General features: G+C 42.6%; 1 protein-coding gene across 3 annotated transcripts in view; it reads left to right on the top strand.

The window, feature by feature from the left end:
* Nucleotides 1–13,741, top strand: part of CTCF (CCCTC-binding factor) — a 39,862-nt gene extending 26,121 nt beyond the window's left edge. For all 3 annotated transcript variants that reach the window (XM_017649268.3, XM_017649269.3, XM_037025486.2), the window contains 8 exons: nt 593–726; nt 1,884–2,004; nt 2,586–2,735; nt 6,089–6,249; nt 6,765–6,947; nt 7,495–7,630; nt 10,880–11,041; nt 12,245–13,741. In XM_017649268.3, the coding sequence (XP_017504757.1) occupies nt 593–726; nt 1,884–2,004; nt 2,586–2,735; nt 6,089–6,249; nt 6,765–6,947; nt 7,495–7,630; nt 10,880–11,041; nt 12,245–12,429 (1,232 nt within the window). In that variant the 3' untranslated portion in view covers nt 12,430–13,741. The remainder of the gene's footprint in view (nt 1–592; nt 727–1,883; nt 2,005–2,585; nt 2,736–6,088; nt 6,250–6,764; nt 6,948–7,494; nt 7,631–10,879; nt 11,042–12,244) is intronic.
* Nucleotides 13,742–16,491: the final 2,750 nt, after the last annotated feature.

The following is a 16,491-nucleotide window of genomic DNA, read 5'->3' on the forward strand; positions in this document are numbered from 1 at the left end:
GTGATCTGTTTAAATCACATAAAAGGCAATACCACTTTGTAAAGCCTTTGATGACTATCTAGAATTCCTTATCAAAACAAATTTATACAGAAAACAAGCTATTGTGTTTGTATTTTTTTTCAAAAGGAAAAAAATGTGTCAGAATACGGGTGGCCCAACAGCCCAATGTTTATAGTCATAATACAATAAAATTGGATGTGCAAAAGGATCTCGAGTTAAATATATTCATTTGTGACCTGTACTTGACAAAACGTTAAAGTTTAAAAAACTGTTCTGTACTTTTTAACAAGGGTGTTTCTATTAATTTTTCATCTATAGTGACCAGAATACTCACAAAATAGGGATTAATTAAAGACAACATACTCAGATGAATAATTCAGAGAAACTGAACGTGTCTTGTGTTTCTAATATTCTGGGGTTAGTGTTGTAAAGTCAGCCAGGCCTTCCCACACTTTTGAAGCTACTCTCAAGCTAGTGCAGCGTTGATGAGATGACCAGGGTTCAACCCATGTAGCAGTTCTCTGTCACACATTGAACTCTGTTATTAACTATACCCTTGATCTTGTATTCTGTTATACCCTCCTTTCGCTAGGTACTCGTCCTCATAAGTGCCCAGACTGTGACATGGCCTTTGTGACTAGTGGAGAACTGGTGCGGCATCGTCGTTACAAACACACCCATGAGAAGCCATTTAAGTGTTCCATGTGCGATTATGCCAGCGTAGAAGTGAGTGTTCAGCTTCTTGTTGGTTCCTCTCTTAAGACCATAATTCTAGTATGAGGATATTAACTACCCATACTGATTTAAGATAAGATAGAAAATCTTCCTAGATTATTAACATTCCCACTATCCCCAACACCAAAAATTCCTTAGGAATGAACTTAACAAAAAATATCTGATACCTATGTGAAAACTTCCTAGACTTTTCCGAAGTCTGTTAATAAGTGAAGAGATATAACAAGTTGATTCTGAATTTTAACTGGAAGAATAAATGAATGATTGGCTAAGAAAATTTTGAAAAAAGAATGAGGGGCTTGTGCTATTGGATGTTGTAAAACTTACAGTAAATGAAGACACTGTGACATTAGAGCAAGAATAAACAGATACCTCACTGGGACAGAATACATCTTTGTGCATATGTGATAAGAGGGCAGATCTTGGAAAGAGAATTTTTCAGTAATGCTATTGGGACCATGTTTAACCACTGAGTGAAAATTTGCCAGGTAGCACTTAAAGTGCAGGGGTTATTTTATTTTTGTTAAAATAGGAAACACTTTTTAAAATTGGAAATGAAGCCGTAATGAGTGGTTAAGCCCTTCTTAGAAGCAAGTTTGAAAGTCACTGTTTGTTGGATAGGTGGCCAGCAGAAGACAAAAAAATGTAGAAGACAAAAAAACCAGTGGGGAAGGTAAATGATTGATAGGCCCCTAAGCACGGCCTGTCTGGGAGGCGCTAGTGATAGTAAGAGAGGCCAAGGGGAATAAAGTATGTGCCTATTAACTTGGATTTGAAATTTGGAAGAAAATTGATTCATAGATAAGCATGGATTATTTTAAAACTATTATGGAAAATTTCAAACATGCATAGAAATAAGTGGAATAGTATATCACCCCTGTGTACCTATAACACCCAACTTAAATAGTTACTAATAACCACCCTTGAACTTATCTGTGCCCTTATCCACTGACCCTCTTCTCTTGGATTATGATATGGATTTAAGAAACAAAAAATTAGAAATTATGAAGAGAAATACTACCTTTTAACTTTTTTCTGTATTCTGAACTTTAGTGCCAAAAGCTAAACTTTTATGCCTAACCTACAGTGCTCACGTTACAGTCCAGGTTAACAGAAGCGTAAGAGGTTTGATTGCTTTCATATTTCAGGTCAGCAAATTAAAACGTCACATTCGCTCTCATACTGGAGAGCGCCCATTCCAGTGCAGCTTGTGCAGTTATGCCAGCAGGGACACATACAAGCTGAAAAGGCACATGCGAACCCATTCAGGTAGGACTGCTTCCCTCCTTGTGTTAGTAATGAGCTGGTTTTCAGTGGATCCCATGGGGCCCTGTGAGCCACCACATGCCCCTATTGCTCATCTGAATGGAAGCTGGCATGAAGGTATATAATTGATAAAGTGCTTCTCTGGCAGATCTTCTGAATTCATTGTTCTGAATATAGTTTGTGAGAAGGACAGCTTTTACTGTTAGAAGTCTTGGGTAGATGGCCTAACCCAACTCATGCAGTTTTCCTAAGTACTGTCTTTTCCTAAAAAAGAAAAACTTGTAGATCCCCCTGTCATCCCATCCACTCTCCTCCAAAGGTAAGCATGGCTCTGAGAACTCTTCTTTCTCATGTGAACGACTCTGCCAGAGCCGGCTGAGCAGACATGGTGATGGCAGTTTAGGAGTTGTTTGCCATCACCAAAGATCAGCATGAATTGGGCAGCAGGCCTGAGCCTCGGCCTTCCTGAGTAGCACCTGCAGATTCTCTGTGGCTTAGCATATCTGCCACCTAACTTACCCACTGGTTAAATGATAATATTTATTCATTTCATCTAATTTGTTCATTCTATATTTTCTTTTAAGGGGAGAAACCTTATGAATGTTACATTTGTCATGCACGGTTTACCCAAAGTGGTACCATGAAGATGCACATTTTACAAAAGCACACAGAAAATGTGGCCAAATTTCACTGTCCCCACTGTGATACTGTCATAGCCCGAAAAAGTGATTTGGGTAAGTAAATTAACTAGTGGCAAATGAAAAAATATTTTGAAGGATTTGTGAAAATAGGAAGATCATAAGTAACTTCTTTTCCTGACTTGTATGTTTTCTGTGTGTGAATGTTCTACCACTTAATAAAAGCCGTTGTTTAGCTGCTGTTTTTCTCTATCCCTTCGTTCTCTTACTGCAGTCAGGCCACAAGATTTTTCCCTGAATATAGGTCATCTATAAGTTAACAGGAGCTATAATGAGAGGAAACAGTATACCTTTAATTAGTTACCTTCATTGGTAACTTCCAAGTAGGGAAGTGACATGTTATGATTCAAACTAAGGTCAGGCAACTTCAGTTTTTTCAGAATGTCTATACTTTCTCTAGGTAATTGGACTGTTTTATTGGTTTGGTGATAACTACATGTCTGTGCATAATTAAACTAGAGTTTATGTAGAGGCAAAGTTCAGCAGTAGAAATTTTAGTCTGACCAAACTTTTTTTTTTTCATAACTTGTTTTCTTAAAGTTATGGTTACCTGATTTCTCCTTTGTTTTTCTTCTTTAAAAAAGGTAAAAAATATTGCCACAGTTTGTTCTCTGTTCAAAATGCATTGCTCCCTGAATATTATAAACACTTTTACATTTAGATAAATTGCTATACTTTACAAATTATCTCTTAACTTTTTACTTTTTTACTCATTTGATCTTCACAACACCCATACTAAGTCACTGAGGCACATGTATTCTAGCTTTATAGATGATAAACCTGAGGCTCAGATAGGCGTCTTGACCAGAGCCACATAACAGCTTATGAGTAGCAAAACTGGTTTGGAGTCCTCTCTGGTGCTCTAGAGCTATTTCCCACACTGGGGATATGTAAGCACCCACCCGGTCATACCAGGAGCATACTGAGCCACAGCATAAACACGGCCTGCCTTGCCGCAACACTGGTTTCACTCAAAAGGTTTTGAGTAAAACTATGCAATTAAGTTGGTGTCTGAAAAATTGTTTATATTAATAATGACCACGTTGAACAAAATGCAGGCAAACATTTTTAAGATGAAATCATGAATTTGAAGTAAAGGACTTTGTGCTCCACTTAAGACCCCTGGGTCACGTGTTCATCTTACTCTGCCGTTAAGAGTTCTTTGTTAGAAAGGTTTAAGACGCACTTAAATGAAAGAGTATTACTATTCTTTTCATATAGAAACTAAAGTTCAACTAAATCTCTGGCCATGTGTGTGAGCTTTGAGGCCACTGTCTGGATTATTCACCTTTTTAAAATTATTCACTTTCTTGATGCAGATACCTTTGGTGTTTTATACTTGGCATAATTCCTCTTGGACGCTACATAATGAGCTCTTTATGAGGCCCTTAATGAGCAGCTGTCATGTAATAGTTATCTCCAGAAACCAATCCCAAAGAAATCTATGTTACTCTTAAAATCAGAACTTATTTCACTCTAATATGCAGTGATTAAAATTCATCACTTTGTGACACAAGAAAGCAGGGACTTTGGAAACAACCTGTTAGATTCAAGATTCACCTCCATATACTTAGTGTGCTAATCCTCTTTGTTTCTCAACTGATACGTAGGAATAATATCCACCTTCCAGGATGCTAAGTATTTAGTAAGTAAAAGATCTTTTATTGGTTGATCTCTATCTGAAGACCAGAAGGAGAAAGTTGAGGCCTAAAAATTACTTGAAATAATATCTTGGTATATAAAAGGCCTTCATGTAATGAACACGTGTAGAGAGTAAAAAGTGAGAGCCATCCCATTCTCTTACTTCATTTCCATTCCCCAGAATTGGCCCTCTTTAAGTTTAATGTGAATATTACCTTGATTGAAGCAGATTGGTAGTACCATAAATTCATGACCTCAAATGTAACCAAGCTCTCTCTGTGCTCCTGGGCAGTTGAGCTATTTGTTCTTGTCAGGTGTCTTCCTGTTCTCCTCAGTGAGTTTGTTCATTCATTCATTCCACAGTGCTGGGGTGCCTGCTGTGTGGGGGGTACTATACTGAGATAGAATTGGGTAAATCACTCCTACTTTCTTTAAACCTCTCATCTTCCTCCCCTTTTCTTTCTGCCTTTCTGTTCTCAGTAAGTGACCTCTTTTCCTACTTCAGAAAAAAATAAAGGCAACAGAAATCTCCCCAAATTTATACAGGTATAAAGCCACCTATATCTGCAGTCATCCTCTCTTTCCCCATCTGCTGCTAGAGAGTTGGCATCACTCTTGTCTGTGGCCTGTCCCTTTTCCTTGACCCCACTCTCCTGTCTTGGCAGCTTTCACATCGTCCATACTGCTTCTTTACCTTCCTCTTCACTTTCCCACTCCTTGATCTCTCCCCTCAACTCCATACACGCTTACATCTCTGCTTATCTCCTTCCCAGCCTGTCCCCATGAAGAGTTACAGCCCTCTCAGTCTTCCCTTCCTTGGCTCCTAATTTCCCTCTCCTCCTGCTTACCCCCATCACTGTAAAGTGACTCTCACTAAGATCACTAATAACCCCATATTGTTGAATGTAGAAAGCATTTCACTGCCCATCTCCTTTGATCTCTTAGCAGTTTTCATAGTGGGCCGCCTCCTTAAAACACTTGGGCTTTTGTGGCACTACATTCTGTTGGCTTTCTTCTCTATTTCTTCTCAACGTTTTTTTTTTAACCCTTTTTCTTCTCACTGGCCTTAACTGTTAGATTCTTAAAGCAATACACACACTCTTTTTCATTCTTTACTTTTTCCTTGGTGATTTCATCAGCTCCATTGGTCTCTCTCAAATACTAACAACTCCTAAATTTATGGCCCTACTCCAGTTCTTTTCCTTTGAGTTAGGTTTATATAACTACCCATCTATCCCTTGGCATTCCTATCCCTACTTTGGTATCATTGATATTCCAAATTCAGTATGTCCAAAACTGAAGGCCTAAAGTCCCTCTGCCCCCTCTCCCCAAAAGCAAACCCACATAGCTTGGACTTCAGCCCTCCATCACTATCCCTTGTCTCAGTAAATGGCCCCGGTCTTCTCGGTTTTCCAAGCCAGAAACCTGAGATACTCACCTTCCTCTTCTTCACTCAGTCCGTCCCAAATCCTGTTATTCAACTTCCTGGATCTCTCTTTCATTCAGCCCTTTCCCTTCCTTCCATATCCGTTACCCTCGCCCTTGTCTGAGTCACCATCTTCTCTCAACTGTCCTGTTTCAGCAGTTTAACTGGTCTCACCGTGTCTGTTGTTATTCCTTCTTTTAATTCATTTTCCGCACAGCAGCCAGAGTAATCATCTTAAGAAGCAGAAAGAAATGCATTGTTAACATGTTGAGATGCTTGCTTGTGTTTTCACAAGGTAGCCTGGTTTGTCTTCTCCTTTCAGGTGTCCACTTGCGAAAGCAGCATTCCTATATCGAGCAAGGCAAGAAATGCCGATACTGCGATGCGGTGTTTCACGAGCGGTATGCCCTCATCCAGCATCAGAAGTCACACAAGAATGAGAAGCGGTTTAAGTGTGACCAGTGTGATTACGCCTGCAGACAGGTAGAGACCTTCGTAGTTACAAAGCAGTGAATGCCCCATTGGTGTCCGGTTTTATCAAAGGGTTTTTATATACCTTGAACAGTAGCTATTTTTCATAGTGGTCTTTTCAAACTGATTTATGAAGAATGTCACCAAAGGTCCTGTTGCTCGCTTATATCATCTCAGTCTCCAGCTGATGTCACAGCTTACCTCTCCTCCCTCTCTGGCAGATTGCTGGCTTCTCTCTTAAAACTGTGGGAATTAAGTCCAGGACTTGAGAGAAGGGAAAGTTCTGGTCCTAGGGCTTGCTGCTTGGAAGTGCCCTGGAGCAGCAACCCAGCAGGAGCGAGCATACCTGCGCTAGGATTTATGGAAGCAGGTTTGCACCCAGTGAATATAACTATATCCTCTGGACATGCTGTTTTGAGGCTCGATCCTTAGGAGAGAAAGGCCTGTCAGCCACATGCACACAGATGGTGGCTGGGTAGCAGCCTTGTGACAGGCTCTGGCCCTTCCCCTGCCCCACTGTCTTTCAGGAGAGGCACATGATCATGCACAAGCGTACCCACACTGGGGAGAAGCCTTATGCCTGCAGCCACTGCGACAAGACCTTCCGTCAGAAACAGCTCCTTGACATGCACTTCAAACGCTATCATGACCCCAACTTTGTCCCTGCGGCCTTCGTGTGTTCTAAGTGTGGGAAAACATTTACACGCCGGGTAAGAGTCAGAACTTTAGTTCCTCTGTTACGGTTCTTAATACTGTATTCTTGATCTTCCACTGCGAAGCAGGCAGTGCTTCTACTGAGGTTATAAACAGGTGTGCTGTAATTTGGAAAAGGCCCGTCATCCCCACTTCAGGTTTTCTGTCCATGTGTGAATCCTTCTGCTGAAGGGGAACCTCAGGATCTTTGAAGATCTATCCTGGATCTTCCTTTGGGGCTTATCGGTCAGGCCTCACAGGACAGGGAGCTGATCTGCTCTTCCCCTGCTCCTCCTGTCTGCAAGCCGTTAAGCCCTGTGCTCAGAGGACCCAGCCTCTTCTGAAGGACCCTCCTCTCTCCTTTGCCCCTTCTTCCCTCTTCTCTCCCTCCAGATGTAAGACCATTTGCCCTGAATGAAGAGAGCATGTTCAGGACATACTCAGCAGATACTAGAACATCCAGTATGGATACCCCAAATGTTTATTTTATTAAACTGAAGGAACTTCCAGTTCTGATCTTAACTTTTTTAGTAAAGTGAAAGAGGGTTTTGTTCCTTTTGATAGAATACCATGGCAAGACATGCTGATAACTGTGCTGGTCCAGATGGTGTAGAAGGGGAGAATGGAGGAGAAACCAAGAAGAGTAAACGGGGAAGGAAAAGAAAGATGCGGTCTAAAAAAGAAGACTCCTCTGACAGTGGTAAGGGGCTTGTTTCTTGGAGTTATACACGGCAGATTTTAGTGCCCAGTTTCCAGGATATTTATGTTTGAATATGCTGGGACACACAGGCCAGTCGCTCTTCTTTTAATGTGTGTCTGTATTTATAACAGTAGTTAATTTGTTCCTGGGGAAGATTTTCTTTTCTTTCTTTTTTTTTCTAATGGCATCTGACTGCTTGATAGTATCTTTTATATTATGTTCAGTTAAAGCCAATGCAAAAATAACATCTTAGTTTACTCAGATTGGTGATATTCTAAGGCCAGCAGAGTTTCTTTTCTATATTCATAACTTTTACATTTAGGAAGCTGGTCTAGATTTGAGCAATGAATCTAATGGACATGAAGAAGGTTGCTTAAGCATCTTGACCAACTTCTGATTTGACTGCCTGTGTCAGCCTAGCGTTGAGAGATATGTTGATCAAATCCATGAAGGTCAGCCTTTCTCTTCCTACATTAATCTCTCCATTTATAATTTAAAACTTCACTTATTTTCCTACATTGATGCTCTTTGGGTAGTTTTTGCCTTTCTTGTCGTGAGTTGCAGACGGAAGGTATGCTTAAGGTGCTAGACTCATAAAGAGGAAGGGAGAAGCAAGAGTGTTGGTGGCGTAGGAGTCTCACATTTGCTTATTACTTGTTTCAAAGCTTTTAGTTCTATAATGTGGATACTTGGGCTACTGGCACCCAGTTGAGAAGGCACATCTGTGACTAGTTTAAGCTTTTTACAGAAGAGGATGTAGAGGGGTTTTGTTTTGGGGAATGCGCTTCCCAGAAGCTCATCAGACTGGAGAGGTTATAGATGGGGCTTATGTAATTCTAAATCTTCCTTGTTTTGTCATCTTCATTGCTTGTTACAGAAATAGTGGAAAGGAAATTAAATTCTTGAAAATAAAATGTATAGCGAACTTCAGCCACTGTATTGGTTTTATTATAAAACTTGCTCATGAAAAGACTAGATTTTTTTATATTTAGATCTTTTATTTTTTGTTTATTTTAACAAAGTCTTCACTTTCCTATTCAGAATTTTAACCTTTTTAGGGAGAATATCCACTCAGTAAGCATAAGAGTAATTTATTTTCCTGCATTTTTTAGCGGAAACTCTATTTTAAGCATTATCTTCTTCAGTGACCAGGTTTTAAGTAAATGCTTCCTTTACAATGTCATTTTGCTTAATTTTTATTAAAGCATACCACTCTCTGCTGAGACTCTTTGTGGGATCCCTTTGTTTTGGCTAAGAAATTAATGGTGGCTGGTTGGGAGGTACCAAGGACTGCCCAGAAGGCCCAAAACAGCCTGAGAGAGCCACAGATGACCTTAAGCTTGAGGGTCCCCATAGTCCCTCGAGTTGCAGGGCCTTCTCCTGCCGCAGATGCTGCCCTGCCCCTGTCCTTCTCATGGCCCCTGGCCTGCTCACCTGTGTGGCTCATGGCTCATCCGCCAGCAAGGCCGCCTTTGCCCCTGATTGTACTGCGCCAGAAGTGTCTTCCAGATACTTCCTAATATGTTAGTACAGTTCCTGTTCTTGTCTTCTACTGGTTGAAGAGCACAGTTTGGTTCTGGGCCTCGTACCCAGTATCTCTTTATCTTCTCCGAGAAGACTGAGCTTTCCATCCCACTGCTGACAAAGGCCACGCAGTGATACTCGCCCCCTCCAGGAAGTCCTGCCTTTTGGATATCCACAGGGAGTGACCCCCGCAGACTCTAGCTATTTTCAAGGCTTTCTGCCAAAATCTCACCAAGCCAATAAGCCTTTGACCCTGTTAACCTTCTTTGTGTGCTCTTTCCCCCAATTCTAACTGAATGTTTAGTTTTCTAGGCATTGAGCCAACTTAGGCAACAGGGGGCTTGAATAAATTCAACAGGGAAAGCATCTTGTTCTTGACACACTGCCACATACCAGTATGGTCCCTGCATTTTTCACTTAGGATTTCGGTCAGTTGAGAAATAAGGCATTTTGTCTTGTAGATCAGGCATTTACCCATAGATTTCTAAATTTAAACATTTGGTTCCAGAGAAGGAGACTGTGCATCACCTGTGTTGCTTGAAGGAGGGCAGAGAGGGTACATTTTGTGCCATAGCCGTGGAGAGAGTGAGCCCCAAGAGCTCTTTGGCTGTCTCCAGTGTGGGTAGCAGAATAGCTCCCAACTGAGAGGTTTGAATTCCACCTGCGGGGTTAAGCTGTGCCTTACAAGTCACTTAGCTTCTCACTTTTTCTATAAAATGGGGGTAAAATTCTTCTTATTAAATGAGGTAATGAAACCTAAATGGAATAATGGAGAATTTTTAAATTGTGTTGTGCAATGTAAGTAATAGCTGTGCTTTTCTGTAGTAGAGTGTAAGTTACAGAGTAGGATGATATGTTACCTCAGTCCTTTTGATCCTCAAATCACTAGGAAGTAGGTTGGAAGTGCTTGAAAGATTATGCAAGGGAACTGAGGTACAGGTGGTCATTGTCCGAGGTCACACACCCACTAAGAGATCTGGGACTCAGTGCCATGTTATCAGGCTCCTTGTCATATTCCTTCTACAACAGGCCACTCTCCTTTTCTGGGATTATGGTATTAGGGAGGAGGTAAGGCAGTGACCCATAGGGTCTGGTATAGCTGGGAATTAAGCCCAAAACTTGGTCTTAGAAAACTCATCAGTTATAATCCTAGAAGAACTCTGGCTGTTTATCCTAGTGAACAGGGCCTCACAGTGTATCAGGAACTTCTGTTTTGCTCACACACACCACACGCGTGCACACACGCACCCCTTCTGCCCACTTTGAAACAAGTAGGACCATGTTTTCAAGGGTATATCTCAGGTTTAGTGCCCTGCTTTACCTTCCTTATAAAATAGGTAGAAGGAATATTGTTTCATTTTCAACTTAAACACTCTTTGTGGGTTTGTTTTACATATCTGACATAAGATCGAGTTGCCTCTAAGAATTCGAAATTCAGTATTCTGATGTCTGAAGCTATAAGAAAAAAGTAATCCATATAAAATATGTATAATAGTTGATTTACATATTTACTGGTTGATTTACATATTCTGCCACAATACCAGTGTACTCTTAATACTGATAGCAGAAATTCCAACAAAAGCATTTTTAAATAGGCTTTTAATAATGAAAGTAAAGACATAACTAAACTTCACAGAATACATGATCATTTGTGTGTGGTTTTTTTCTCCCATCACTCTTCTCCTTGCCCGGTGCACCACCTGTTCTTCCTGATTTCATGAGAAGAAAACGCTGAGCCAGACCTAGATGACAATGACGATGAGGAGGAGCCTCCTGTGGAAATTGAACCCGAGCCAGAGCCTCAGCCCGTGACCCCAGCCCCACCACCAGCCAAGAAGCGAAGAGGACGCCCCCCTGGCAGAACCAACCAGCCTAAACAGACCCAGCGTAAGTTACTTGCCTCAGCTCCATGGGCTGGCGTCCTGTCCTAGCAGTGTGGGAACCAGACGGGTCCTTGTTTTTCTGGGGAGATGGGAACTAAGCCACAAGAACAAGTTAAGGTCATGCCAGGAACCAAACTCTCAGGAAGCAATTTCTGAATTTTTATGGAGGAACATCTGAGAAAGTCTGTTATGTTTCAACAAGAGAAAGTCCAGAGTAGAAGGGTACTTACATTCTACAAGATGGGAGCTGTTAATGTGGGAGGTTTTACAGAATAACCAAAGTCACAGGCATCTGGCAGAATTGATATGGTCATGAATGTAACAGAGCCAAATTTTAAAGGTAGAATGGAAAAGCAATTTCTGTGCTGAGATTATCCCTGCTAAGAAACACAGGCCTAGGGATTCACTGCTGACCTTGTAGCTCATGCAGGACCCAGAGGGAGGTGTTCACCCTCACCCTCCACCGCACACCACGTAGGACCCCAGGCAGCAGTCCTCTGCTGGACGTGGCCTTTGTGACAGCAGGCTCTGGGGACTCAGGCCTCTCTCTCCCCTACTTCCTCTGCATCTCCTGAAAGCTGGAGGGGTTCTTCTGTTTTGTTTTCTTTCCTTTAACAGATTCTGGGTTTAATGCAGTCCCTTAGCCCCGTGTATATGGGTGATGGTGTCTATCACAGAGGGAGAGGGGTGGTTAGCTACAGATCCTGGGAACCATTCCACCTACACACATGGAGTGAAAAAACTGGTGGGAGGGCCCTGGGTGTGGGAGAGCTTTAGAATCAATGTCAGGTTCATTCTTGCTATTTAGGTGGGTCACCTCTGAAATGGACTTAGGCCACACACTCTGTAGTATTCTTAGTCACACGTCTCCATCTTTTGCCTGTTTCACTACTATAAAACCCAACCAGCTGTTCTTCCTGACTGATTTTCCTTTTTGACATAAAGGAAAATTAAGGCTTTTATTTTGTAATCTGGAAGGCATATGAAAATGAGTGTTGGCATTTTGTTCTTTGATAGTTTCTAGAGTACTGGGGGCTTTAAGTATGGTCACTTTTTTATAATTGATTTTCTCTGCATGTATCACTACTACAGTGATACAATATAGGTTGTATATTGCTGACATCCATTTAGTGTCAAGTCTGAAAGGACCCTTGCAGTCCTCAGGGACTTTAATGGAGCATTTGTTTTATTTCATGCCCTTTTCCAGCAACAGCCATCATTCAGGTTGAAGACCAGAATACAGGTGCAATTGAGAACATTATAGTTGAAGTCAAAAAAGAGCCAGACGCAGAACCCACGGAGGGGGAGGAGGAGGAGGCCCAGCCAGCTGCCACAGATGCCCCCAATGGAGACCTCACGCCCGAGATGATCCTCAGCATGATGGACCGGTGATGGCAGGGCCATGCTCATGGCCAGGACTGCTCTGGGCTGTGTTTAAACGGCCTGCATCTTAATTTTTCTCCCTTCTCTCTTTTGGCTTTGGGAAAAGCATCATTTTACACCATTTTACCAAACATACTGAGAACTAAAACTTCAAGGATGATGTTAGAAAATGTGATTAACTAGAACTTGCTGTTTGATGTTAGCAAATCATGGAATGTTCTGAGTCCTGAGGGTTTACTGTGAAATGTTGAGGAGATTGTTGACACCTGATTGTGTTTCTTAGATGGCAACAGAGACATCGAGCCCTCTCTCTTGCTTGGTAAACCACTCCAGAATGGCCACCGGATTTCCCAGAGTTCTATGGTCTTCTTCCCAGGAGAGTTTTTAATTGTAAATTCAGATGTGGGAAGGACTTAGACTTTTAAAACTGGTTTTTGCTTTTGCTTTTCCCTGACTCCCTTTGCTCGGAGTCAGCTGCACACCAGTAGTATGGCATGCTACGATCGTTTTCTGTCCCGAAGGCTTTGCCTCTTTCTTGGCAAAGCTTCTGGTATGGTCAAGCTTGTAAATAACTTTTTTTACATTTTAATCTTTTCCATTAATTAAGAGGTTGGAAAGAAGTGCAGTGTAAGAAAACCCAGCATTTTAATTACTTGCAAATTAAGTTACCACAGACTCTGTAGTATGTAAATGTTGAGAAGGAATTGGATCACAATCATGTAGCAGAACGGCACCCAGACTGCTGCCTGCTAGTGACGGATGCCCATGTGGAAGATCATGACATCCAGCCCGTGGAGCCAGCATTTGAACCTTGTACAATTAACTTTCAGTTATAATTTTCCATCTACATTTTCTTTGCTCTGTTTGTAGCTGAATTTTGTGTTTTCTAAGTCCATTGTTAAAGCAGAAGGTGATTATGAGTGGGTCACAGCAGCCCTTAAAAGTTGGGCCATAAAATTTCAGTAGGTCAGTAATTTAAACTTTGGATCTTCAAAAAAATAATAATGTGAAGCAAAACCAACTAAAAAATGATTCTTGCACATGAGCTGTCACATGTTTAAAATGTGTTTTTTAGAGAGCCTCAGTCTTGCTGATTTCAAACACTTTTTTCTTCTGTGTATTGCTTTTAAAAGAGCCATCAGTTAGCTATCAGACTCTAGGTTGATACATTTTGTACTTAGCTGTACTGTGTGATATTTTTCATTATTTTAGGACGCCAACATGAGACCTGTAATAAAATATGTAATGGGGTTGAAAGCTGGGGAGGAGGATCTACTGCTGTACAGCTAATAAATCATAATGGATTAACAAGTGCTCCAAACACCCTGTCTTGTGTGATTCCTGCCTAAGGGGCGCCCAGAGGGGTCTGCACTGCTAGCCTTAGGCAGTGCAGGCCTCCTTGCCTTTCTGAGGCAAACTGTTCTCTGGGATTTTCCTCTCTAGCAGATAGGAGATGATCTTGGCAGATGATGTGATACTGAGTGCATCCTGCTGTAGGCTTTAACTCCCTGAAAGTGTGTGTGAATAGAGAGGTGAGTGGATGCCAGCTGCCAGCCTCCGTGATCCACCTTAGGGGTAGGTTCCCCAAGACAGAGGGATGGGCCGCAGAGGTCAGAATGGAGGGTGCTGACAGGAAGCTGTCCTCAGGATCTCCACCCGAGGAAGGCTGGGATCAGTGCCTCAAGCTCTGCCCAGTGCAGAGGAACAGAAAGAAACAGCCCAGTCTGCCCTGAAGTTTTTTTGAGAGGGGAGACAGATGAACAGTCATTAGACTGTGGAAAGATTCCTGGATAGCACAGCTCGTGCACCACAGGAAGCAGGATGGGAAGGGAACGGTATCAGGAAGATTAGCATTAATCAAAGGTCATTCTTACTGCTAATGGCCATTTCTGGGCAGATTGCTTTGACAAACCCTTTTTAGCCAGAATTTCTGTGAGAAGAAAGGACAGGTGTCAGTTAGTCTTTGGCAGACTTCTGCTGTCCATGCAGTCAAGTATCCCAGGAAAGCAGTCACCATCTGGGGCCTCAAAACTGAACCAGGTAGTCAACTTTTTGGACTGAATGTTAGTGGCCTGAGGCTGCAGAGCACTTGGTCTCTATCCCACAGTGGGCTAACCCCCCTATCCCCACCGCCAGGGGCCAGAGTACCACCTGCTAGAATTGTTTTGGTGGCCACATAAATTTTTTAAAGGTGTTTGTAATAGTCTTTGCAGAACAGTGAGGCATTTATCTGTATCTTCAACATGGCTTTTCATTTCTCATTGTATTCTTTCAAATTGAAAGCTTAAAAGGACTTGTTTTGAATGGGGAAGGGAGCAAGAAAAGTGACATTCTGATGATGGAGTCAACAGCTGAAAGGGATTTCCCCATGGCATAGCCTATGCTACATCCTGTGGGACTCCTTCAAATAAGACCCTCAGCAGCAGAAGCCAATTCTCATTACTGGTCCACACCAGAGTACTTTGGGTGGGGAAGTTCCTGAGCTGTCTGCAGCGCTCTTCCCCACTGTTAAGCCATGGTGGGTACTGGAATAAGATCATCTGTTCCCTTTCCATACCTGGGCTGGCATCACCCCTTCCACTGCTGCTCAGTTCAGCAAGCACCTGAGCCCTCTTGCTTTTGGTGAGGATCTCATCCTTTAGGCCTGATGGGATCCTTGTAGCAGCACAGGGAGGTGCAGCCTGGCCCCATCACCCTGTGCTGCTGGAGTGGGCAGGGCTTACTCCTCATTAGAGCTTTAAACATTTCCTAAGCGCCCACGGAGTGTCATGCTGTCTAGAACAGAGACAAGCTGAAGGCTTCTCCCTCACTGAGTCACTGTCACTGGTAGGATCTGACATTCCATATGTTTACTTGGTCTCCAATAGTACTGTTGGTTTTGTCACTGCCTCCCTGACCACCAGCAGTATGGAGGTAAGCGGCTAGCCAGGCATCCTAGCCACATCTCTGTGCTGATCCCGGTTTCCCCTCCGCAACCCCCTGCCTGCCACACAGCACTCCCCAGACATGGACTGACGTTCCCTCCAACAAGCCCTATGACAGTCACTCCCTTTGTATTTCTCCTTGTTATTCTAAACAGAAAAATCCCAATGAGGTAGGTTTTCCATTCTGTTTAGGACTCCTAGGGTTGCATAGACTTGGCAAAAGTGAGTGTTCACCAAGTGCCCAGCACTGCTGTGGGCACTTTTTTTAAATTAAGGTATCACTGATAAACACTCTTATAAAGGTTTCACATGCAAAACTGTGGTTATTACAGTCACCCATATTATCAAGTCCCCCCCACAACCTACTGTAGTCACTGTCCATCAGTGTAGTAAGATGCCAGAGTCACTATTGTCTTCTCTGTGCTACACTGTCTTCCCCATGATCCCCCCCACACCATGTATGCCTATCATAATACCCCTCAATCCTCTTCTCCCTCCCTCCCACCTGCCCTCCCCACCCCTCCCCTTTGGTAACCCTTAGTCCCTTCTTGGAGTCTGAGTCTGCTGCTGTTTTGTTCCTTCAGTTTTGCCTCATTGTTATACTCCACAAATGAGGGAAATCACTTGCTATTTGTCTTTCTCTGCCTGGCTTATTTCACTGAGCATAATACCCTCTATGTGAGCACTTTCCTTAATATACAAAGCAACACTTTAAGGTAAGTTAATAGCACCAGTTTACAAAGCAGGAATAGAAGCCCAGAAAGGTTAAGTAACTTAGTGTCAGACAGCTGGTGAGAGGAGGAGTCAGGACTTAGGCAGTCTGCCTTGAGAACCTACATTCTTCACCACTTGGCCATGCTGTAAGTATGAGAGACCTGTTGGGTTCTCCGGTTCTCCCCACTAAGCAGTTTGTGGGTTCTATGTGGTCTTAGACTCCTAGATTTAAACTTGAACCCCCCTTTCAAACTGAGAGGCAGCAGTTGGAAAGGACTCGTGCTTCAGACTGCAGGAACTCGGGGTACCTCCAGCTGAGTAGTTCCCTGTCAGGCCTTGGCTATCACCCCTTGGGCCTGTTGCTTGAGGGGAGATGTCTTCCCCCAAGTTGCTATTACCCAGTTTTTACTTGCCTCAGTTTTTACCCAGTTTT

Source organism: Manis javanica, chromosome 17 (genome assembly GCF_040802235.1).
Source record: "Manis javanica isolate MJ-LG chromosome 17, MJ_LKY, whole genome shotgun sequence".
Classification (NCBI taxonomy): domain Eukaryota; kingdom Metazoa; phylum Chordata; class Mammalia; order Pholidota; family Manidae; genus Manis; species Manis javanica.